This window comes from Oncorhynchus kisutch, linkage group LG20 (genome assembly GCF_002021735.2).
Source record: "Oncorhynchus kisutch isolate 150728-3 linkage group LG20, Okis_V2, whole genome shotgun sequence".
NCBI lineage: Eukaryota > Metazoa > Chordata > Actinopteri > Salmoniformes > Salmonidae > Oncorhynchus > Oncorhynchus kisutch.
The window spans coordinates 32,381,476-32,406,424 of NC_034193.2; the positions used below are offsets into that span (position 1 = coordinate 32,381,476).

Sequence of the window (24,949 nt, forward strand, 5' to 3'; positions counted from 1 at the left end):
GCTTCTGACAGCCGTTTTACATCAAATGTGCATGGCTACAGTATACAGGGGCTGGAGATGAGGGTAGGAACATGAGTTAAGCCATAGAGTCTGAGGCAGTAAGACTTGAATGAGGTGACATAGCTTGCCTGGGGAGTGGGGACAGTGACGGGACGATGGGGTCTAAGGCCCTGTCTTACCTTGGCTATGGGGAAAGGAGTGGTGTCTGAAAGGTGAGGTGGGACGGGAGTCACTATGGCTGGAGGAGCCCATACTGTTACTACACAGGGCGGAGCAGAGCTTCTGCATGCCTGTCAAAGCTTCTGCAGGGGAGAGGGAGGGCAGGTGGGACAGAGCCATTGGGGAGACATCATTAAGATGATGTGGAGGGGAGTTGGAGGAGGAAGACCGAGGTGTGGATGGGAAAAGGGAGTGAGACAGTCGGTAGACACACCATCACAGATAGACTCAAGGAGGCAGGGAGGGAGGACCGTAGGAGGGAAGAGTTAGAGGATAGGTAAGAGAGGAGACAGAGCCAGTGGATACACACCACCACAGTTAGGGAGGGAGAGGAGGTGAGGTGAAAGAGGGTGAAGAAAAGAAGGAGAGAAAAAAGGGAGAAAATCGGAATCATGTCAAAACTAGAAATGAAGAAACTTCAAACGAGGAGGAAGGATTATTTGACTGAGATGGGGATCAGGAATAAGGGAAAAATTGCTATTATCTCTACTTTAAAGTGGAACTGACAGCATTTTAGCAATATGAATGACACATTTTTCTATACATTTTTTTTACAAGTGAACACTTGCATGGTCATTTTCACATTTTCATACTTTCATAGAATGTTTAAGAATGACATAGAGGCAAGGCATTTGTGAAAATTTGATAGCAATATAGAGTGGGAAAGCAGATGTGCGTTTGGACAATTAACAGACATTGCGGTAAATAAAAGCTAATAAAAACATCTGTCTTGTCCAGGACCGGACTCGGACCGGTGCACCATAGTCTGTGCACCACACAGACCGGTGCACCATAGCCAATCAGAGCTACAGTTGGCCTATATGCAAATAAGCCATTTCCCACATGGGCCTGCCATCATTCACTTTGAACTGGACTGTGTGTTCACAGGCAGTAGCAACAGTGTGACTTTAGATAATAAGAAAGCATTTGCCAAAAGCCACAAAATACATGTAATACCCTTGTTAGAACCAAGTATTTAGTTTATTTGTTATAATTAATTGGTAATGTATAAGTGAATAGGTTGGTTTACTTTTAAGTTTAAGTTTTGACCAATGAGGTCTCTTGTTAATAAGCCGTGGCCAATGGGAGTGGACCTGGTTAACGGAGGGCCTGGGAAAAAAGAGAGGGAGGGAGACGTTGAGAAAAGGATGGGCATTATGACCGTTGGTGAAGAAAAATTATAAAAGAAGACAATAAAAATAGAACAAAACCCATACCTGCCGAGTTTTGAAGGGAAATACCGAATTTATTTTATAAGAGGGTTGTTATAATTTTTGTTAAGAAAGACTTCGTGGAGGTATTTGGCAGCCTTGAGGTTAGCCTAGCATTGTGTGACACCGATATCCCATGTTCCCATGGGATATCGGTTACTGCGAAGGAGTACTGTCTGCATTGATAGCTGTGCTTGCTGTGGATCTTGTGAGGAAACCTTCACGGAACTGCCATACTTCGCTGAGGGAAGAGTAGTGAGTAACCACAGAGGTTGCTTTGGGACTTTCTGTGCGTCGCCATTTTTTTTGTTGCTCCAATGCGCGCCAACGGGTTAAGCAAGCTCAAAATCATTTGGAAATGGGTTGTGCACGACTCATTGGCGTTTATTATTTTTATTTATTTTGATGTGGTGCTTTGAAAATGTAATAACACACATCTTGAACCTTATGTATGTTGCCTTGGTGCAGTCATTTTCTGTTTAAATTTAATTTAATGCATGGGAGAGCATATCCTTATACAATAACAAAAATCTATAGTCTTTCAATCTGAAGTTAATACCATAAGTTGTCCTCACCCTAGATAGTTTACAATAGGGATTCTTATTGGAGATGTCCTTCTCACCTAACATCCCATGCGGTTGAGATATTCTATGTAAGGTAACATTGTGAGAGTCAAATTCGAGCCTGGTGAGAGGGTTACATACATATTTGCAGAAATCCATGTGTAAATACCACAGGAGTCCTCTTACATTTGGAAACTTTACAGTCCTATTGATCAAAAAACCACGAACAGGTAGGCTATCTATCTCTGTTACCTATGCACATCAACAACAGCAAGATCAACAACTAATGCTAGCAAGAGTGAGATTCGCTCAAATCCAACAAGGGAACAGTAGATAAACCCTCTCAAACCTTTTCGGCATGCAAGCCGATAAATGATGGGAAAAGCAGCCTGCTCGCCTTTCTGCAGCTTGCCTGCCAATGCATGCTTGTCCCAACCCACATTTTGACAACTAGGTGGGAAATTTCCGGCCATTTGAACAATGCCAAATACATTAAGAGATATGCTAACTGTGGATAACAGCTGTTCAAGTTCAGCATAGCTACCTAGCAAAGTGATTTACATTTCTTGTTAGCTAACCAAATGACACCTGCATCTCAAGCTATAGCCAACCAAAAACAATATGGGGTGGGCACTCACCCACTCGTCCAATGACATGACATCCTCCCAGCAGCTAGCTAACTAACGTAAGGCTCCGTGTTTTCAGCTTGCTAAATAAAAGCTAGCCTATTAGCCACATTATTGTGATCATTGCAACAAAGCCTCCTTCACTCATGCCGCCAAACTTACCCTAGTAAAACTGACTATCCTACCGATCCTCGACTTCGGCGATGCCATCTACAAAATAGCTTCCAATACTCTACTCAGCAAACTGGATGCAGTCTATCACAGTGCCATCCATTTTGTTACCAAAGCCCCTTATACCACCCACCACTGCGACCTGTATGCTCTAGTCGGCTGGCCCTTGCTACATATTCGTCGCCAGACCCACTGGCTCCAGGTCATCTATAAGTCTATGCTAGGTAAAGCTCGGCCTTATCTCAGCTCACTGGTCACAATAACAACACCCACCCATAGCACGCACTCCAGCAGGTATATCTCACAGGTCATCCTCAAAGCCAACACCTCCTTTGGCCACCTTTCCTTCCAGTTCTCCGCTGCCAGTGACTGGAACAAATTGCAAAAATCGCTGAAGCTGGAGACTTATATTTCCCTCACTAACTTTAAACATCAGCTATCTGAGCAGCTAACCGATCTCTGCAGCTGTACATAGTCCATCTGTAAATATCTCACCCAATCTACCTACCTCATCCCCATATTGTTTTTTATTTACTTTTCTGCTATTTTGCAGACCAGTATCTCTACTTGCCCATGATCATCTGCTCATTTATCACTCCAGTGTTAATTCGCTAAATTGTAATTATTCCGCTACTATGGCCTAATTATTGCCTTACATCCTCACGCCATTTGCACACGCTGTATATAGACTTTCTTTTTTCCTATTGTGTTATTGACTGTACGCTTGTTTATTCCATGTGTAACTCTGTGTTGTTGTTTGCGTTGCACTGCTTTGCTTGGCCAGGTCGCAGTTGTAAATGAGAACTTGTTCTCATCTAGTTTACCTGGTTAAATAATGGTGAAATAAAAAAATAAAAAAATTGCCCTTGCTAGTTTGATTGTATTGACATTCCCAGTCTTCTTTACATTTGTCAGATTTTGTCCAAAATATTGAGTCATTGAAACTGAAACAGTGTATCACGAATGGCTAGAGGCAGCAAACAATGTACCAGGACAGCTGTGATTTATAACCTGATAGCAATATTTGTTGGACTACCAAGAAAAGTATTGGTGAATAATATGAATCATGCATTGAACTGCATCCATCTATTCTGCCAAAATGCATTACTCTCCGTCATGGATTTTCTTGTCAAATATAATCTATTTTTAAAACTTCTTATAAAGTAGTTTTTTTTAACATAAACTGGGGATTTCATATTTTTGACTAATGTTACAATTGTCTGTTTGCTTCAAATCTGCAAAGGAGTTAAAACACTCAGTTCCACTTCAATAATAAATATTTAATTATTAGATTATACACCATGTTATAGCATTTATAATGTAAAAAATAATTTGTTCTTAAATTACTTGCCTAGTTAAATAAAGGTTAAATAAAATTAAAATAATACAAATAAATATAATGGCTTATTCATGACAGTTATTATAAAGTGTTATCAGAGTGGTCAGTGAAGAGTAAAGATATAGGAGGACAGCAACAGAGCAGCTGCAGTGGGGAGTTAAGATTAAGGTGGGGTTAAGAAAGAGTGACAGGCATGAATGATACTCCTGTGAGATGTGAACAAGTGTTATTATGTTCTTGTTAAAATAGTCAAGGAAGAGTGTTGAGGCAGTGCCTACTGTACATCTCAGACTATTTTAAAAGATTTTCAAATTACTTTTCTGTGTAACCTGTAAAGACTAACAATAGAAACCATACATGCATGCATGCGCACACGCACACAAAGATGCATTCGCACACACACCTCTCACCTGGTCTGTGAAAATGCTGTGGTGAGCGTGACAACGGGGTGTAACTATGACGATTGTAGACAGGTGAACCGATGGAGCCCTGACTGGTAGACCTCTGAAGGATGCGTTCTCTTATGTCATAGCAGCTCTACAGGGACAACACAGTTACATCACCTGTCAATCACTATCAACCCATAGTCAAGAGCTTCCTTTCTTTGTAATTCGATCTGAACGTTTGCAGCTAAACATGTACAGTGTATTACTGTGTAATGCAGTACCACCTACAGCGGATGGTGTAGGTGACATGTTTCTTGAGGGCTGAAAGAGAAAAAAAACGGTGTCTTTTTTTCAAGCTAACTTAGCTAAGAATCCTGACCGTACTGTAAGAAAAGAAACGCCATACAACATACTTTAAGCACACACCAACACTATGTTATCATCAATGAGAATAGTTGGTGGCTGTCTTACCTTGTCATCTGGCATGGGGGAACGCTCCCTTCTCGCAGTATGGAGCTGTAGACACAGAAAAATTACTGAGCACTCTCGTGTCAATAATAGGTTTCCTTTATAAGGGTGAGTTTGCCATGAACCTGAGTGTGACAATAACACTACACTTTGGATCCTTGAAAAGTGCTGTATAATTATAATGTATTATTATTACTAAATACAAAATGTACACAAAGTGTTTGCCTTCCACCCTGCAACAACATATATATTTATTGCCTGACACATGACTCTCTGGGGGGGGGAGATGGAGAAAATGGATATGATTTAGGATAATATAATTTATGCATCACAGCTGTTTTCTCTCAAAACAATACTTACCCGGCACAGCTTGCAACTTCAGAATGAGGGCTTGTTCATTTCAACATGATGCGTCATGCACAAGCACATACACGGTCATGCATGGTTGCATGCTAATTACCTCTCCCACACTCTCCTTCCTCTCCTCCCTCTCGTCAAGGGACAAGGTGTACAAAGGCTCGTAGGTAATCAGATCAGGGCGGTCTATATCATAAATGGCTTTGACTTTGGGAATGGCGGCTAGGTCCCTGTATTCAAGGATCTCATTGTCTACTTTTGCCTAGGGACACAGACAGACAGATAGACAGATCGATACATACATAGAGACAGAGCGAGAGAGGTTATACATTACTAAAAGCACACATCTACTAGCCAGTATTAGGGCAGCTAAAAAGTTCCTCTATAGACCCTGACCACTGGGGTTGCAAAAAAACAACAACCCCAGTTGTCAGTGTCTATAAAGGAACTATAAGAGAGTCTGATAAGCATAGGGCTCCTTCCACTTTAGATGTAAGGCTGAACAGAAAATGTATGTATCGGTAAGAATAAGGTCTACGACTAACATGCTGACCAGACCGGACATTTTGCGTGCGCGAGCATTGCAAAATAAATGTACACATACATGTTATTCAGTCATACTGTTCGCAAGCGTCTGCGTGGCCAGGTGCTAAAATAGAACTTGGTTCTATTTATGACACTCGACGCGCTGCAAGTCCTGCCTCTCCCATCTCCTACCCACGTGCCATATCCTCATTGATTTTTAGGAGCATATACCCATGTGGGTGATTGCAAGATGAACTGAGGTTGACATTCCAGTCGGTTGTGGCAATGCACCTTTTAAAGTCCAAAGAAGAAGAAGAAGCCTGAGGAGGAGCAATTACTATTCTGTGGATTAGTCTGTGCTTTTCTGGTAAAATAACAACCCAATGTTTATATCCCAGGACAAATTAGCTAGCAACAACATGCTAACTAGCTAAATTGCCATAAATGTTTATTGCTTTTCAACCTGTCCCCAAATTAATATAATTGGTTCAGAGTTTGTTTTAATAATTCAACCTGCGTGTCCTGATGGTGTCTGGTGTGGGGGGACAAAAACAACATGTGTGCAATGCTACACGCGATCTTGTCAGCATGTTAGACAAAGTTTACACATGGAATGACAATTTATCTTAAGCTTCCCTAGGGATGTGGCCTATAAAAAATATAAGCAGTACATCCAGCCCAGTATGTGTGTGAGTGTAGTTGTGTGGTAGACAGAACTCACATATATGGTATGACCTGGTGAGCCATGTATGCTTGAACCAGGTCTGGAACAGATACTCTCAGATGACGACCTTGAAGGCTGCAAGAGGAGAACAGAAAAGGAAGTCAAGACAACATCCCAACAACCTCTTGATGAGTTTTATAGGTGTTAGATCAAAGTTGCTACAGTATTGTGTTCGCCTCAATTTGCAAATGAGGAATGAAATTTGTCACTCAATCACTGCTTCATCAAAAGGAGGGGGAAATAAGAATTCATCAGGCCGTCATTTTAAAGAACTTGTTCTTAATTAACTCGCCTGGATAAATTAAGGTTCAAGAAAGAAAATACAGTTTAACACCTAACTTTGTTTTTGAAATTCCACCACATTGTAACATGACAAGTAGATTCAATCTTTAAATAAAATACAAACACATTATCTTGCAATGATGTCATTAATTTGCCTCTTGCAAAGTGAATGAGGGCATTTGCATTGTGACTTAGTAATATCCCAAACACTGTAAATACCACATGCATTCCCATGGGAAATGCACTTCAGATGGAAACAACAGTCCTGAATTCATGTATTGATTGACATGAATCATGTTTTCACAACCACATGGTTACTATAAATGGAGGCTTTGTAAAGAGTTTTAGGATGAAAACAACCATCACTATATATCGTTTGATATGTATCTTCATGGCTCAAATTACAGGGGTGGCTGGGTGCCCCCATAACAAATCGGGTATCCTCAAGAGACATTGGGCATCCCCAAAAGTTAATGTATAATTTGAACCATTTTTATGTCGACTTCTCAAATATTTCCTTGTCTTTAGCCTTTACTCTTTCCACATGAGTGTGTCTGAGAGAGGGGGCTGTGCTGTGCCTACTCTCCAACGTGACTTAGATGGAGCACATTCAGCGGTCCAAGTCACAGCTCACCAGTGATGGGGTCAATTCCATTTCAATTCAATCAATTACGGAAATAAACTGACATTTTAATTCCAATAAAAAAAAATATCAATGCTTTTCAATTGGAATTTCAGTTAATTCAATACCTCATGAATTCACTGAAATTAAATGTAATTGACCCCAAACCTGCAACTCACACGCACACAACCACTATAGAGTGAGGGACACACACTACATACAGAGGTAGACATAAGACGGACAAAGATTAAAGGGGAAGTGTCTGTAGGTGTCTGTGCAGCCTAGAAATACATTTTAGCCGCCTAAAAACCAGTAACACAGACACAGCCAGTCTCAGTTTGCTCCTTACCCCTTCCTTTTAGCCCCAACTCTTTGATTTTTGCAGATCTGAGAGGTCTGGGTAGGTATAGGCCGTGTAGTGGTGGAGCTTCCACCATACTCTTCTGTAGGGCTGCATCACCACCTGTTACGGAAACTGCATCGCCATCAACCACATGGCTCTCCAGAGGGTGGTGCATCACCGGGGGCACGCTGCCTGCCTTCCAGGTCATTTACAACACTCAGTGTTGAAGGAAGGCCAATAAGAACTTTATTAAAGACCTCAGGCACCCAAGCCACGGTCTGTTCACCCTGCTACCATCTAGCAGACAGAGACGGTACAGGCGCATCAGCCGGGACAGAGACTGAGAAACAGCTTTTATGACCAGGCCATCAGACTATGGAACAACCATCACTAGCCGGCTACCTGTCTGGTACTCAGTCCTGCACATTGAGACTAATGCACCATGTATAAAGTCATTGAATGCTGGTCACCTCATTCATTTAATATACTGTTGTTTACTCACTCTGTCTGTATATACTGTATTCTCGACATAGCTCATCCTAAATATACTGTACCAACTACTGTACATACCATTATCTTTTCAAAATTATATATTGTCTATAGCCACCACGTATTTACAGTATATTCTCAAACATGCTCACTCTAATATATCTACTTTGGATTGTTATTTCTTGATTTTTTGTTTTGATTTTCTTTTGTATTTGTGCATTTACGAGACATTCTACTGTACTATTGGAGCTAGTAACATAAGCATTTCGTTGGACCTGCTATAAGACCTACAAATCTGTGTAAGCGACCAATCAACTTTGTTTTGATTTATTACTTACACATCTGCACACATCGAAGGTTTAAGTCCAATGGGAAGGGGTATTGGGAGCAAATTGGGACTGGCTGACAACAGAAGAGACACTTGAACAATGCAAACAAGGTCAAGGTACAAGAGGTCATTCATGTCTAGATAGATTCCTACCTGTTCCCTCTGTTGCTCCTCTGTTCTGGTTGTGTTCTTACAGCCAGGGTGCCACACGGTTGATCCTGTGGAACAGAACAGAGACAGATGGTCTTAGAGAACAAAGACATCCAAACCTAACCTGATCCCAGATATGTTTGTGCTATCTTGCCAACATGTATGTTCAAACATAAAAGTTGGCTATACAGCAGATCTGGGACCAGCCTAAACCAACCCAGCTATACTGTAATAACCCGTAAAATACTTCAAACATAATGTCAGCCCATTTAGCTACTTACCTTGCAGGTACATCTCTTCTCCTTCTGTGAACATCTGGTTGCACCTGCTGCATCGTGCACAGCTGGGATGGTAGTGTTTGTCCCCTGCCTGGAAACAACACACACACACAAAACACACACAGATATCATTAAGGACTGGAATATATGATCCACCTAAGGCCATGCAGACTCACTATTACATCCAGGGCATGGTTTAGTGTAATGTCCAGTATATGTACATTTCTTCGCAAGAGCAGTCAAGAGACATTTACATTACATCAATGTAGTATACAAACTGTATACTACTGTATACTACTGATTAAATCAATTAAATCAACCTTTCATTCACCCATTAATCCAGGCACACTACCAAGGGTTCACTGTCTAGCATGATCATTCAACCTGCCTTCAAATATAGGAGCGGTCTTCCCTTTGTACAGTACTTAAGTCAAAAGTATCCTCCCCTGAAACTGCATAATGAGGTGCTTTGCATACACAGCGACATTTCACTAATGCATTTAGGAACGGGACACTGACCAGAAGAGATACATACCCAAATGGAGCAGCAAACAGCCTTTACCAACCACCCTTCCCACTCACCAGCACTCTAACAGACAAGTGTCACGGATATGGGGCTATGGCCTGGGAAATGTGTCTTTAACCATCCCTGTTGGATCAGGACCACCTTCCACATACACACACACACAAACCGCACTAATTAAAACTCTAGTATCGATGTGTTTACACAAAATTCATCTTTAGCAGAATTGTGAAATGCTCTTATGTAATCTCCTGATTAATCTTCTGCACACACACTCTGTAATGGCCAAATCCCTTGGGAATGGAAGAGTAGCAATGGCTCCATTTCATCATCCAGAATTGAAAAAAGCAGCATATCTGTCTGACCACAATGTAAGTGACACAAATCCTTCTGCTCGCCCACTCTCTCATCTGCTGCTGTTATTCCTCTCTGTCTCTCTCTCCCACTCCTCTCTCTCTTTCCTGCCATAGTAGGTGTCAGCGTGTCTGCAGACAGAGATGCAATCAGACTATGAGTTATGGGAATTCAAATATTTGGATAATGTCACTGCCTTCCAGGCTTACAGTAATCGTATCATAAGGCTTCTCTTGGTGATAGATAATAGGAAAATGTCTCATCCCTCTGTGTAGCCAGTGGATAAACAAGGCTAAAGCACTCATAACCCATTAGTGAGGTCCCATACCCAGGAACACTCATTGGCCCGAATGGCATATTGCAGCCAAGGCCATTCTCAGAGCACAATGTAATCGTGATAATAAAATGACTCCTGTCACCTGTTGCTAAAGAGGATCTGAAAACTTAGAAAACCATTGGCTGCAAATGAAGGGTCTAATATAACCCATGAATACTCTCTCAATTACTGTATTGTCAAAACAACTCTGATTTTCAGGGTCACTTCCCTTCAGGTAAAAGTAGGTATTGGAAAAATAGTAAAGGATACACAGAGAGAACAGAACATACAGAACAACAACAATAGTAAAGGATACACAGAGAGAACAGAACATACAGAACAACAATAAGACCAGACTAATGCCCCAAATAATAATTCAAAAATAAAGAAAACAATATTCAGAATGCAATTTACTTTAAAATATCTATGCCCAGAGAATCAAAAACGACATAGTTCACTCACCACATAAATAATGAAATACAATAGAATCTGGAAATAATTTACTGAACTCAAAATCATATACAGTTGAAGTCGGAAGTTTAAAACTAGTTTTTCAACCACTCCACACATTTCTTGTCAACAAACTATAGTTTTGGCAAGTCGGTTAGGACATCTACTTTGTGCATGACACAAGTCATTTTTCCAACAATTGTTTACAGACAGATTATTTCACTTATAATTCACTGTATCACAATTCACATGGGTCAGAAGTTCACACACTAAGTTGACTGCGCCTTTAAACAGCTTGGAAAATTCCAGAAAATGATATCATGGTTTTAGAAACTTCTGATAGGCTAATTGACATCATTTGAGTCAATTGGAGGTGTACCTAAAGATGTATTTCAAGGCCTACCTTCAAACGCAGTGCCTCTTTGCTTGACATCATGGGAAAATCAAAAGAAATCAGCTAAGACCTCAGATAAAAATTTGTAGACCTCCACAAGTCTGGCTCATTCTTGGGAGGTACAAAAATATCTATATCCACAGTAAAACGAGTCCTATATTGGCATAACCTGAAAGGGTGCTCAACAAGGAAGAAGCCACTGCTCCAAAACCGCCACAAAAAGCCATGGGGACAAATATCGTATGTTTTGGAGAAATGTCCTCTGGTTTGATGAAACAAAAATAGAACTGTTTGGCCCTAATCACCATCGTTATGTTTGGTGGACAAAGGGGTAGTTTGCAAGCCAAAGAACATCATCCCAACCGTGAAGCACGGGGGTGGCAGCATCATGTTGTGTGGGTGCTTTGCTGCAGGAGGGAATGGTGCAAGTCATAAAATAGATGGCATCATGAGGTAGGAAAATAATGTGGATATATTGAAGCAACATCTCAAGACATCAGTCAGGAAGTTAAAGCTTGGTTGCAAATGGGTCTTCCAAATGGACAATGACCTTAAGCATACTTCCAAAGTTGTGGCAAATTAAGGACAACAAAGTCAAGGTAATGGAGGGTCCATCACAAAGCACTGACCACAATCCTATAAACCTGACCCAGTTACACCAGCTCTGTCAGGAGGAATCGGCCAAAATTCACCCAACTTATTGTGGTAATTTTTACTAGGACTACATGTCAGGAATTGTGGAAAAAATTGAGTTAAAATGTATTTGGCTAAGGTGTATGTAAACTTCTGACTTCAACTGTATTTAACATTTAACATGTATTTCTAGTACTTATAGTACCAATCAAAAGTTTGGACACACCTACTCATTCCATGAAGTGTTTTACTATTTTTTACATTGTAGAATAATAGTGAAGACATCAAAACCATGAAATAACACATATGGAATCATGTAGTAGCCAAAACATTTGTTATTATATATTATATTATATATTCAAGATTCTTCAAAGTAGCCACCCTTTGCCTTCATGACAGCTTTGCACACTTGGCATTCTCTCAACCAGTTTCATGAGGTAGTCACCTGGAATGCATTTCAATTAACAGGTGTGCCTTGTTAAAAGTTAATTTGTGGAATTTCTTTCCTTCTTAATGCATTTGAGCCAATCAGTTGTGTTGTGACAAGGTAGGGTTGGCATACAGAAGATAGCCCTATTTGGTAAAAGACCAAGTCCATATTATTGCAAGAGCAGCTCAAATAAGCAAAGAGAAATAACAGCTCATCATTAAGTTAGGACATGAAGGTCAGTCAATACGGAAAACTTCAAGAACTTTGAAAGTTTCTTCAAGTGCAGTCGCAAAAACCACCAAGCCTTATACTGAAACTGGTTCCCAGAAGGACCACCACAGGAAAAGAAGACCCAGAGTTACCTCTGCTGCAGGGGATAAGTTCATTAGAGTTAACTGCACCTCAGATTGTTGCCCAAATAAATGCTTCACAGAGTTGAAGTAACAGACATCTCAACTACGTGAATCAGGCCTTCATGATCGAATTGCTGCAAAGAAACCACTACTAAAGGACACCAATAAGAAGAGACTTGCTTGGCCACCTCTTCCTTTTTCTCTGCGCACTCCTGAGAGGATTCTCTTGGTAAGAGCTCTATGTTAGAGTGTATAAGCGCAGATGTACAGTATACCCAGATATCAATAACATAGAGAACCTTGCTAGCTAGCCTCTCTATCTGGGTGCTCTGCTGTCCCCCCACTCGGTTTGACCATGTGGCATCTTGTTCGGGTTTGTCCTTCGTTTAATTACTTGTGACAGTGTACCAACCTGGGTGATACTCGTATTGCGGTGCTGAGGGTTGGTTCTAGTTGTCTTTGTCTTGGTTTGTCCACCGGTACACTCCCGGTTTTTGTTAAGCCCTCGGGCTCCACGCCTACCCTTGCCAAGATCGAGATGCTTTGTATGTTTCCCTCGTGCGGACTTGCAGCTCTCCCCGGTGACGCAAGGCGCACCACGTTTATCTCCATGGTGAACAAGCTATGCAAAGTAACTAACTTAATGAGAGTTGACCATTGCAGGACTAAGTACTAAGTTGCTAAACATACTTCCCAACCATACTTCCCTTACATCCTGCCAACTTGAACCCCAACAAATAAGCAAGAATAAGCTTATGTAAAGCTAGGACTAAGCTATAAACAAGTGCGAGTTCCCGTGCTCTCCCCGCACTGTCAGGCAGTTCACACTCCATTTACATCTCCTTATACTTCAGATAGTGTATGACTCAAGGCAGACACTGTAGGTACGTAGTAATCATGAGTATTATACAGTATTGCACAGTGTGTACTATAGACATAGTATATTACACTCTTAGCTTAACATTTCCAACTTTGGATGACTCCCGGAGAGCGGTATAAAGCAAACAGACACAAACATCCATTGAAGTATTGTCAATGTGTTGACAGAGATGGATCATTTTTACATACGGTAGCCAGGGAGAGGTGAGGAGGGTAATGTGATTAGTCTAGATCAGTTGTCTCCAACCTTTTCTTAGTCAAGATCACTTTCACAATCAAAAAGCAAGCCGAGACCTAGCGTTCAGATAATTGATTTAAACATTATTATTTTTATTTTTGTACATTAATTAACCTAATGAAAACTTATGTAGGAATGAGGTTTGTGCAGTAGCCCTAATGCATTATCACAGCATATTGGCTATATGCCTGGCCTTTCAAAACTCTAGCTTTGATAACAAAATGTATCAGATAGTGTAGCACTTTCGAGGCACAGCTAAGCATACATTTGAATAATTTGCAAATAATTATCTGTTTTATTTTACTGGACTGGTGGTACCTGCATCTGATGGTCATGGTGCTGGGAACTCTGGGAAAAAGGTAAAATCATGAAGTCAGTGATCTTCAGGTCAGAAAGTCGGACCTCTAGAAAGATGCCAGAGTATCCGACTTGGAATTCCGTGTCGGATGACCCTTCAAAACGATTTTTTCCCCCCAGTGTTCCAGGTTGTCTTGAACGCATTAAAGTTGGAAGTCGGAGATTTCTGAGTTCCCAGTTGTTTTGAACACGGCATTACTCACAGCAGAGGGAGGGAGAGAGCAGCAGAGGATCTGCCTCTCAGCTTCCCTGCTCTCTCCTTTCTTTCCTCCATTGAGACTGACCAGAGAGGGGACACCATCTTCCTCCTGATGCACAAATTCAGATTGTTCCTAACACCAGGTTAAGTGAAATATTCCTCTTAATTAAAATAGACATGACGAGCTGCTAATAATAATAAAAACACAGGTCTATCGATACACTTGGCTAATCATTCATTGCAGCTGCAGCGCGAGTGGAAGTAGGGAGGAGTGTGTTTTATGTTTTATGATTAAAGCTATCCGATTGGCCAGAGCATTAAGCGCACTCGATTTAGCCACAGATCTCCCCGTCTGCCGGGTAGCTGATGTGTCTTTTCAGACAAATTAAACGGTTTAAAATGAGAACACTTTGCCTACCCGGTTGCCTTGTCTTCTGAATCAAGTGCACCTACCGCAAACAGTTAAATTCAATTTATTTTAAAGGAATGAAAGCTTTTATCGTTAGCTTTTCTACAGAAATGTTTGGTGATCGTCTAGGAATGGCTTGACTGGTCTAGATAGAACACCATTTCTTAATCCTGGTCCTGGGCACCCAAAGTGGGGCACATTTGTTTTTTTGCCATAGCACTACAATGCCGATTTAAATGATCCACTTATTATCATGTGTTGATGATTTGAATCAGGTGTGTAGTGCTAATGCAAAAACAATATATCTTCCTCCACTGTCCCACACGGGGCACAAACCAGTTATCCTCTGCTCGCAAACACACAACTGTCCTCCTTGACAACGTACCAACAGTTTGAGCCACAAATTGGATGGCTTCATCCGCAACATTTCAAGCTAGCTGCGGAGTGAGCTTACAGCACATTCTTAACACTGTTACACGTTTGTATGTGATCACGTATTAGTGTAAGTCTGCGATTCCTCTCGTGACCCATCTGCCCTCAGCACTACTCATTCATGTCACCTCTCTCTTAGACCATGGTACTGTACTTCTACTCTTGCCTTCTTTCCTTTGGACCTATTCATCCAAGACAGGCCTCTCCAGAGGAAAACTGAGGGGGGAGAGAGAGATAGATTGACATTAGAGGGTGACCGATTAGATCAGCATGGCCAATTAATTAGGGCCGATTTCAAGTTTTCATAACAATCGGTAATCTGCATTTTTGGACGCCGATTATGGCCTATTACATTGCACTCCACGAGGAGACGAGGAAACTCCAGTTTAGCCGCCTGGCTCTTTGCGAACTGTGTGAAGACCATTTCTTCCTAACAAAGACCAGAATTTTACATAATTATGACATAACATTGAAGGTTGTACAATGTAACAGCAATATTTTGAACATTGAACATCTTGACCATGTTCTGTTATAATCTCCACCCGGCACAGCCAGAAGAGGACTGGCCACCCCACATAGCCTGGTTCCTCTCTAGGTTTCTTCCTAGGTATTGGCCTTTCTAGGGAGTTTTTCCTAGCCACCGTGCTTCTCCACCTGCATTGCTTGCTGTTTGGGGTTTTAGGCTGGGTTTCTGTACAGCACTTTGAGATATCAGCTGATGTACGAAGGGCTATATAAATAAATTTGATTTGATTTGATATTTAGACTTATGAATGCCGTATTTCACTGAAAGAATAAACGTTTTGTTTTCGAAATGATAGTTTCCGGATTTGACCATATTAATGACCTAAGGCTCGTATTTCTGTGTGTTTATTATATTATAATTAAGTCTATGATTTGATATTTGATAGAGCAGTCTGACTGAGCGGAGGTAGGCAGCAGCAGGCTCGTAAGCATTCATTCAAACAGTACTTTCCTGTGTTTGCCAGCAACTCTTCGCAATGCTTGAAGCACAGCGCTGTTTATGACTTCAAGCCTATCAACTCCCAAGATTAGGCTGGCAATACTATAGTGCCTATAAGAACATCCAGTAGTCAAAGGTATATGAAATACAAATGGTATAGAGAGAAATAGTCCTATAATTCCTATAATAACTACAACCTAGAACTTTTTAAATTGGAATATTGAAGACTCATGTTAAAAGAAACCACCAGCTTTCATATGTTCTCATGTTCTGAGCAAGGAACTTAAACTTGGAATAACCTTTCTGGCGCAGGGGTCCCGCTAGTGACCCACCTCGACAACATCTGGTGAAATTGCAGAGCGCCAAATTCAAAACACAGAAAACGTAATATTAAACCTTCATGATAATACAAGTGTCATACATGATTATTTAGCTTAGAATCTTGGCAATCTAACCGCATCGTCAGATTTCAAAAAGGCTTCACGGCGAAAGCTCAGCATTCGATTATCTGAGGTCAGCACCCCACAACAGCATATTATCCAAACAAACACAGGCGTCACAAAATCCCAAATAGCAATAAAATAAGTGACTTACCTTTGAAGATCTTCCGCTGATCGCAATCACAAGAGTCCCAGGAACACAATGAATGGTTGTTTTGTTCGATAAATTCCTTCTTTATATCCCAAATAGTCCGTTTAGTAGGCATCATTGAGTTCAGTAATCCACCCATTCAGAATGCAGACATAGGAGTTCCAAACAGTACCAGTAAAGTTTATCCAAACAAATCAAACAACGTTTCTAATTATTATTAGGTACTGTAATATCTAAATAAATGATCATATTTCATACGGAGCAAAATATTTTCAATAGGAAAGGAAAAGAACGCAGCGTGCACCTTTGGTCATGCGTGCAATTAGACTAGTTTTGCCATGGGACTTCCTGAGGATAAACAACTTTTCCTCATTGGTTTTTCAGAATACAAGCCTGAAACCATGTCTAAAGACTGTTGACATCTAGTGGAAACCATAGGAACTGCAATTTGGGAGGCGGAAGTCTTTGGTTTCAATAGCTTAAGCTTGGAATTGGCTGGCAGGTCAACAGGAAAAAAAATTGGTCCTCAGGTTTTCGTCTGCCAAATCAGTTCTGTTATACTCACAGGCATAATTCTAACCGTTTTAGAAACTTTAGAGTGTTCTATCCAATACTATCATGCATATGCATATCCTTACTTTGGACACCACAGTCATCCAAAATTCCGAATGCTGCCCTCTGTCCCTAACAAGTTTTAAATGTTAGCATTTTTACATGACACATATTGCACTTTGTGGCGAAATCCTGCACGGAGCCTTCATCGTGCGCTGCTACTTTAAGAGTGCATCAGCAGTAAGGAAGGAGGAAATAAAGACAGCTCTTTCAGCTCTCTGGGAGGGAGCTCTTGGTTGGCAACACTGTTTGATTGTGTGTGCTATGCTGCAGAAGTTTTGTTTATTTTCAGTGTGTTTAGTTTATAAAGTGTTAAACTCAATCATCGGGACCGCAACGGTTATGGATCGCATGAATTAGTAGCAACATTGTTGCGAAGCTTTGACATACAAACCAACAAACCATCAGGTGATCAGACAGTACAACTACACGCCTGAAGACCACAGCTAAGATCTCTCTTGTTCTCTTTCTCTTCCCTCTATCGTTCCAGTGCTTTACCCTGCAGCAGGCTTTCTATTTTTCAAATGCACTTCCCGTTGATGTTCATTAGAGCTGGATTATTATTGTCCTGTCGGAAGTATTTGGTTTGGCATTTTAGTTAAAAGGGAGACTGCTTGCAAGTTGAGTATTGTTATTTGAACTGTATTGAGGTGAGGTGTACTAATGACCTGTAGCTGAAAAGATTGTGGACATTTTTTTAAGGCCTTCATTTTGTATATGAACACCCCCCACATTCCCCACAGTGCAATACCCTTTGCACTCCTCCACTGGAAGGTAATACAGAATATTGCAAATCCCCTGTTGATGACTGGGTTCTTTCTTCTAAATTGTTTCAATGAAGTTGCTGTTCAATTGCTCTGCCATCATTATTATTGTATGAGGTGTTATTGGTGGGGTTACCCCTGTGCTGTGACGTGGGTTTATAGGTGTATCTTCTCTTTTCTCTCCACTGGCTATACTCTAGGCAGTCTCTTCTGCTGATGTGTGTGGGTCGGGTAGTGGTACTCTCTCTATTCTACTCTTTTTTTCTTTCTTTTTTCCCCCCGGCATGGTTAATACCTGCCTGGCGCCCGAACAAAATCTTTCTTAACCCCTCTCTAATAAATACCGCTACAACTTTTACTTCTCCAACACTGTTTTTGCATTATTTAAACCACATTGAACACGTTTGATTTATTTATTGGAGACTAAATTGATTATGTATTATATTAAGTTAAAATTATTTCAGTATTGTTGTTATTGTCATTATTAGATGTATATAAAATTGGCCCATTAATTGGTATTGGCTTTTTTTGGTCCTCCAATAATTGGTATCGGTTAAAATCATAAATTGGTCAACCTCTAATTGACATGGTCTTATCAGTAAGGCATACCAGTACAAATACAGGTATTCTGTTTTGAAATGGGGTGATTGTCGGAGCAAGGAATGCAAAACTAAACATTATAAAAGACATTGAGGAGCTGAGGGGAGGATTTTCATGTCTACATAGGTGGAGTTGAATCCATACGTCTCCTAGTTGAATATCTCACTGGCATCCCAGCCATTAGACTAACACAAGCCATTAGACTAACAGAGAGATACACGGGAATGGTGGTAAGTGTGTGTGTAACTAGAGTATAGCTAGTTAGTAGTGATGTTACGTTTGATACTGGAACTCCGAGGCATGCGTTGAAATCACTAAGAAGCTAACTTCGAAGCAGTGTGCCTCCTTCGTGTGTCTTTTCGGCAGACTAGACACAGTTCGGAGTGTACATTTTCGTCACCCAAAACAAAGGGGGAAAGGGAAAAACTTTGCACCACCATTTAACACTATCCCCCAAAATCCACTACCGCATATCGCTACATTGCCCCTAAACCAGGCCATTGGCCTGGGAGGATGGAACCCCTTCTCTCAAACATTCCTGTCGATCTTCTACACAAAAATCTCTCACACCCAAATATTTCTCTGCTGCTGCAACAACCACATCTATCTTCTTTGATTTCCGCTCCATTAGTGCAGTGCAGTTGATCACCATGGCTATAAACACAAGAAATCCAACCTTACTAAAATCATCCTCTCTGGCTCCTTTCTTTTCAGGCCTACTCAACGGGGGCCTCCCAATCGACTCACTCACCCTTGGGCTATTTTCTACTCTCTTCACTGCCTCAGCATAGGCCACTTCCGGCAATCTCATCTTGTCTCTCTCTCACAGGGCACTTCGGATCCCCAGCTTCATGGGCATCCCACAGTTAACACAGTGCTTTTCTCTATTCCAACTGTACACTTCCTCTAATTATGCCCTCCTGCACATTTCTGACATTGTGGGACCTCCCTTCTACACACTGCTGCAACATGTCCGATTCCTTGGCAACTAAAGCACCGAAGCGGGTTCGGAACATAGGGCTTAACAGAATAACAAATATAATCTAACCTGACATTATCAGGATGAAACTCTGTGTCAAAGCTCAACAAGACAGTCTTGCCATTGCCACTAGGTTTACGTCTCACCAAATGGCAGGCTTCACAAACAAATATTCCTTTTAATTTGATCCACCACTACAATCAACGCTACCCCACAAAGCACACCACAGGTTGACCCCGGGCCGCGTGACTCGAAGCACACGTTTCCTCGGAGTAGGATAGACAAAAAAATCTAAACAATTCCACTTCTCAAAATGCCGCCACCTACTGTACTATAGTCAATCACACCATATAGACTAAATTAATTAAAAAAACCATGCATTAAGAAAAGCTACCCTCCTACCTAATCCTATACTACTACCATTTAAAAAAAAGCCCTACTTACTATCTTCTAACAAACTCTCTCTTCCACATATCGGTACTTACAACAACACTTCACGGTTTCATCAACCATACACTCCATACACCAGGCCTTTTCCACTATATTCTTACAGGGGCCAGATGTAAACAAGTTTAATTGCAGGGAGGAAAAACAGTATCCACGTGTGATTATTCTTCGGAAGAACTGTATAAAAACAAAAAAGCAACGAGCACGCACACACCAATAAAGCACTTTTATTAAAGTTAAATGCTGCTAAAATTAATTAGGAAACCAACATGAGTCAAACAAATTTGATAATCATTGAAACATTTTTTAAACATCTATTTAAAAGCTTCTTAAAAGTAATTGGGTAATTTTAAAATCATCAAAAAACGAAGCATCACAGTTAATAATACAGAGATATGTAAAATCAGGTAATGCCAAATTCCAGTCTGAAGGAAGTATGCTTTGAATTCATTTCCCTCAGTCATTAGGTGCATTTTGTCACACTCCCATCTAACGAGTCCTTGTGAGCATCAGAGAGGAAAACAGAAAGCACGTACGTGTTCTGACAGTCATAGCTTTCAGGAATGGGGTCATAATATTTTGTAGCTTAAAGCGTTTAAACACTAGAGCCCAATTCAACATACCACATATTCGCTTGAAACCCAGGGCCGGCCCAAAGCAGGTCGCTAGCGAACCTGCCACATTGAATCAACTAGCCTATTCCGGGCCTTCCGAAATTACTGCGCTAATGAGTTTGGAACAGTTTTTAAATTATGTTTCCACTGGATGTATGATATCATCAGATCAGAGTATTTTGCTCTTGGTGATTATCGAGGCCGGGAGGGCTGGAAAGGTTTTATGAAATACTGAGGAACTATCAATCGCAATGGATGTTACACAAGTTAACTTCTTGGATATAGGGGGCGCTCTTTTAATTTTTGAATAAAAAAAACGTTCCCGTTTTTATCAAGATATTTTGTCACGAAAAGATGCTCGACTATGCATATAATTGACAGCTTTGGAAAGAAAACACTGACGTTTCCAAAACTGCAAAGATATTGTCTGTGAGTGCCACAGAACTGATGTTAAACCAAGGCGAAACCAAGATGAAATTTCAAACAGGAAGTGCCCCAGATTTTGAAGGCGCTGTGTTCCAATGTCTCCTTATATGGCTGTGAATGGGCCAGGAATGAGCTTACACTTTCTGTCATTTCCCCAAGGTGTCTGAAGCATTGTCACGTATTTGTAGGCATATCATTGGAAGATTGACCATTTTACACTACATCTACCAGGTGCTCGCTTGGTGGCCTCCGACGCAATTATTGCGTGATCTCCAGCTGCGTGTATTTTTCCATTTGCTTCCGAGGAGAAACCCAACTGCCACGAATGATTTATCATCGAATAGATATGTGAAAAACACCTTGAGGATTGATTCTAAACAACGTTTGCCATGTTTCTGTCGATATTATGGAGTTAATTTGGAAAAAAGTTTGGCGTTGTAATGACTGAATTTTCTGGTTTTTTTCTTAGCCAAACGTGATGAACAAAATGGAGCGATTTCTCCTACACATGACAGTGTTGTTAACAAAAGCCTAAGCTTGTGAGTGAATATATTTCTTTCATTTCATTTGCGATTTTCATGAATAGTTAACGTTGCGTTATGGTAATGAGCTTGAGGCTATGATTACGCTCCCGGATACGGGATTGCTCGACGCAAGAAGTTAACGATGTCTGTTTTTTTGAGGCGAAGAAAACATGACCGAGAAGCTCAGGTTGTTAGTGGTGTACATGGTGAGTTAAGACAATCAGACATTGCCAAATGTGTCACGACTTCCGCCGAAGTTGGCTCCCCTGCCTGTTCGGGCAGTGCTCGGCGGTTGTCCTCACCGTCCTACTAGCTTCTACCGATCCCTTTTTCGTTTGTCTGTTGGTTTTGTCTTATTAGTTTCACCTGTGTGTATTTTGGTTTAATTAGCTTCCCTATATGTAGTAGTTTGACCCAAATGTCAGGCTTCCTATTTTGAAAGAAGCTAATGATCCTCTGTGGTAAGTCATGCTCCCTGGTGAAGAATCTTGAATAGTTTTGCTTAGACAAGAGTAATTATATAATTTTGGCAAAACATCAATTTACTTAAGGGCAATCCAGCATCCTAACTGTGCACTGTGCAACCGGCAATTTTACTTTCCAATTCGCTAGAGGCGGAAACCAGATATCTGTATATAATGACGAGATGTCTCCGCCCTAATTTATTTCCTTCTTAATGCATTTGAGGCAATGAGTTGTGTTTTGACAAGGTAGTGGTGGTATACAGAATATAGCCATATTTGATAAAATACCAAGTCCATATTGATGGGTTCTGAGTTCTAAATGTGAAAATATGAAGTATCCTTATCCATGACAGAGGGAGAGAGGCCAATGTAGAATGTTTACATTATGTCAGAATATGTTATTGTTATTTTAGACATCAGGGATATTATGGGGAGGAGTGAGGAATTTGGAGCCAAGGGCAGATGAAGTGAGGAAGAACCGCGAGTCCACCTGGGAGACACACCAAACATGTGGAAGAAGGTGCTCTGGTCAGATGAAACCAAAATTGAACTTTTTGGCAACAATGCAAAACGTTATGTTTGGCGTAAAAGCAACACAGCTCATCACCCTGAACACACCATCCCCACTGTCAAACATGGTGGTGGCAGCATCATGGTTTGGGCCTGCTTTTCTTCAGCAGGGACAGGGAAGATGGTTAAAATTGATGGGAAGATGGATGGAGCCAAATACAGGACCATTCTGGAAGAAAACCTGATGGAGTCTGCAAAAGACCTGAGACTGGGACGGAGATTTGTCTTCCAACAAGACAATGATCCAAAACATAAAGCAAAATCTACAATGGAATGGTTCAAAAATAAACATATCCAGGTGTTAGAATGGCCAAGTCCAAGTCCAGACCTGAATCCAATCGAGAATCTGTGGAAAGAACTGAAAACTGCTGTTCACAAATGCTCTTCATCCAACCTCACTGAGCTTGAGCTGTTTTGCAAGGAGGAATGGGAAAAAAATTCAGTCTCTCGATGTGCAAAACTGATAGAGACATACCCCAAGCGACTTACAGCTGTAATCGCAGCAAAAGGTGGCGCTACAAAGTATTAACTTAAGGGGGCTGAATAATTTTGCACGCCCAATTTTTCAGTTTTTGATTTGTTAAAAAAGTTTGAAATATCCAATAAATGTCGTTCCACTTCATGATTGTGTCCCACTTGTTGTTGATTCTTCACAAAAAAATACAGTTTTATATCTTTATGTTTGAAGCCTGAAATGTGGCAAAAGGTCGCAAAGTTCAAGGGGGCCGAATACTTTCGCAAGGCACTGTATATATAATGTTGCATTTATATTTTTCTTCGGTATAGATTACACCTAGTCCTGAACTAGAAATAATTTTGGCTGACATTTTTCCATTGATCTTGGTTTTTAGTCCAGGACTAGGTTTAATCTGTGTCCAGGAAAACATTCCCATAATGTTTAAATTAGTGGAATCAGATTGTCTTGCATGAAAAAGCAAGTTTTCATTACCAAGTACATCAATAGGGTAAACCTACTCTAGGAGAATGTTTTAGGCTGTTTGAGAGGAGGCTTGAAGGTTTGAGTACATCTGTTGTTGAAGTACATTAGATCAATAAAGCTACATTATTCTAGCAGTAGCCAAGCAGCTTATGCTGAAAAGTCTTGTGAGTGCATAGGTCAAATTTCCTGTATTTTTGGGGTTTAGACAAAAGCTAATATTTTTATTTAAAATGTAATTTCAATTGAGAATATCTACAAAAGAAATTGACCCACCCTAATTGATAGTGTTTCGGGTGACATTACTCACACAGTAAGCATTTATTTCTAACCAATATCAGTATCATTTCAACTAACCTGTGTTGAGGAGTAGTGAACTACATGTAGTTCAACTAGTAATTTAGCTACATTTTGCAATAGCTTAGTAGTTGAACTAAATTCAAATCTAGATAGTGTTTACAGCAGTTTTTTTGTTTTGCCATGTAGCGTTGTAGCTAACAACTGCAACTACACACTACTTTTTGGGAAATAGAAAATAAAATATGGGTGATGTAGACAATATTTCCATTCTTTTTCAGCATCACCCATGTCTAATTCTCACTTGAAACAAAGTTTTTGTATTTAATATGCTAAAATACACATTCTGTTAACATCTTACTCCAGAGTTATTTGTTCTTTGCAATTTGTAGTCAATGACGCATCTGATTTAGATATGATAATGTATTACGAAGTTGTCCTCTTCCTATGTATTAAGGGATGCTGACTTTTTATATATATATATATATATATATATTTTTTTTTAGGGGTGGATCAGCTTAATATTGCTGAAAGAATGTTGCTTCCATCAATGTAATTGTCTGCATCCTTTCCAATCCTCCATATATGTTTTTGGTAAATGTATATATCCATATACATGCACGCATGCATACATGTACACATATATACATACCTATATAGACACATACTCTTTTTCAGAATATACCTTTATTATTCCCCGCAAACCCTACCACCCTTCCCCCAATTGGAGAAAACCAATAAACACTTAGGCTTCTACATTCAGTTTATATATCTTATACACATTTTACAGACACAATCTATTTTATGATAGTTATATTTTTTTGTTTTTAGTCCTTCCTCTATTTCTGATGTCTGTCCAGTTTGATTTCTATTTGTAACTGTGCTATTTCACAAAAGTTCTGAACCTATATACATTGTACAGATCCCGTATGTTTTACATTGGTTCTCGTTATTTGTCCCACCCTTCAACTCCATTCAACCCCTCCCATCTATCTGTCAACATCATCCATTTTGGATTTCTATTTGCCATATATTTTTCAACTGTGCAGTGATGCTTCACAAATGTATTGAACCTTTCTATTCTCATAGCTTCTACAGATTGTAAATTAAAA

At 40.4% G+C, this 24,949-nt stretch overlaps 1 protein-coding gene across 14 annotated transcripts in view; it reads right to left on the bottom strand.

Moving 5' to 3' along the window:
• LOC109865997 (actin-binding LIM protein 1-like) overlaps positions 1-24,949 on the bottom strand; it is a 148,944-nt gene that overhangs the window by 29,910 nt on the left and 94,085 nt on the right. For 7 of the 14 annotated variants that reach the window (XM_020454526.2, XM_031799217.1, XM_031799222.1 and 4 more), the window contains exons 7-14: positions 9,085-9,172; positions 8,807-8,871; positions 6,587-6,664; positions 5,444-5,602; positions 4,987-5,031; positions 4,804-4,836; positions 4,540-4,666; positions 180-302 (exon numbers count right to left, since the gene is read on the bottom strand). In XM_020454526.2, coding sequence (XP_020310115.1) covers positions 180-302; positions 4,540-4,666; positions 4,804-4,836; positions 4,987-5,031; positions 5,444-5,602; positions 6,587-6,664; positions 8,807-8,871; positions 9,085-9,172 — 718 coding nt within the window. The remainder of the gene's footprint in view (positions 1-179; positions 303-4,539; positions 4,667-4,803; positions 4,837-4,986; positions 5,032-5,443; positions 5,603-6,586; positions 6,665-8,806; positions 8,872-9,084; positions 9,173-24,949) is intronic. The other 7 variants (XM_031799226.1, XM_031799229.1, XM_031799228.1 and 4 more) reach the window with 1 other exon arrangement.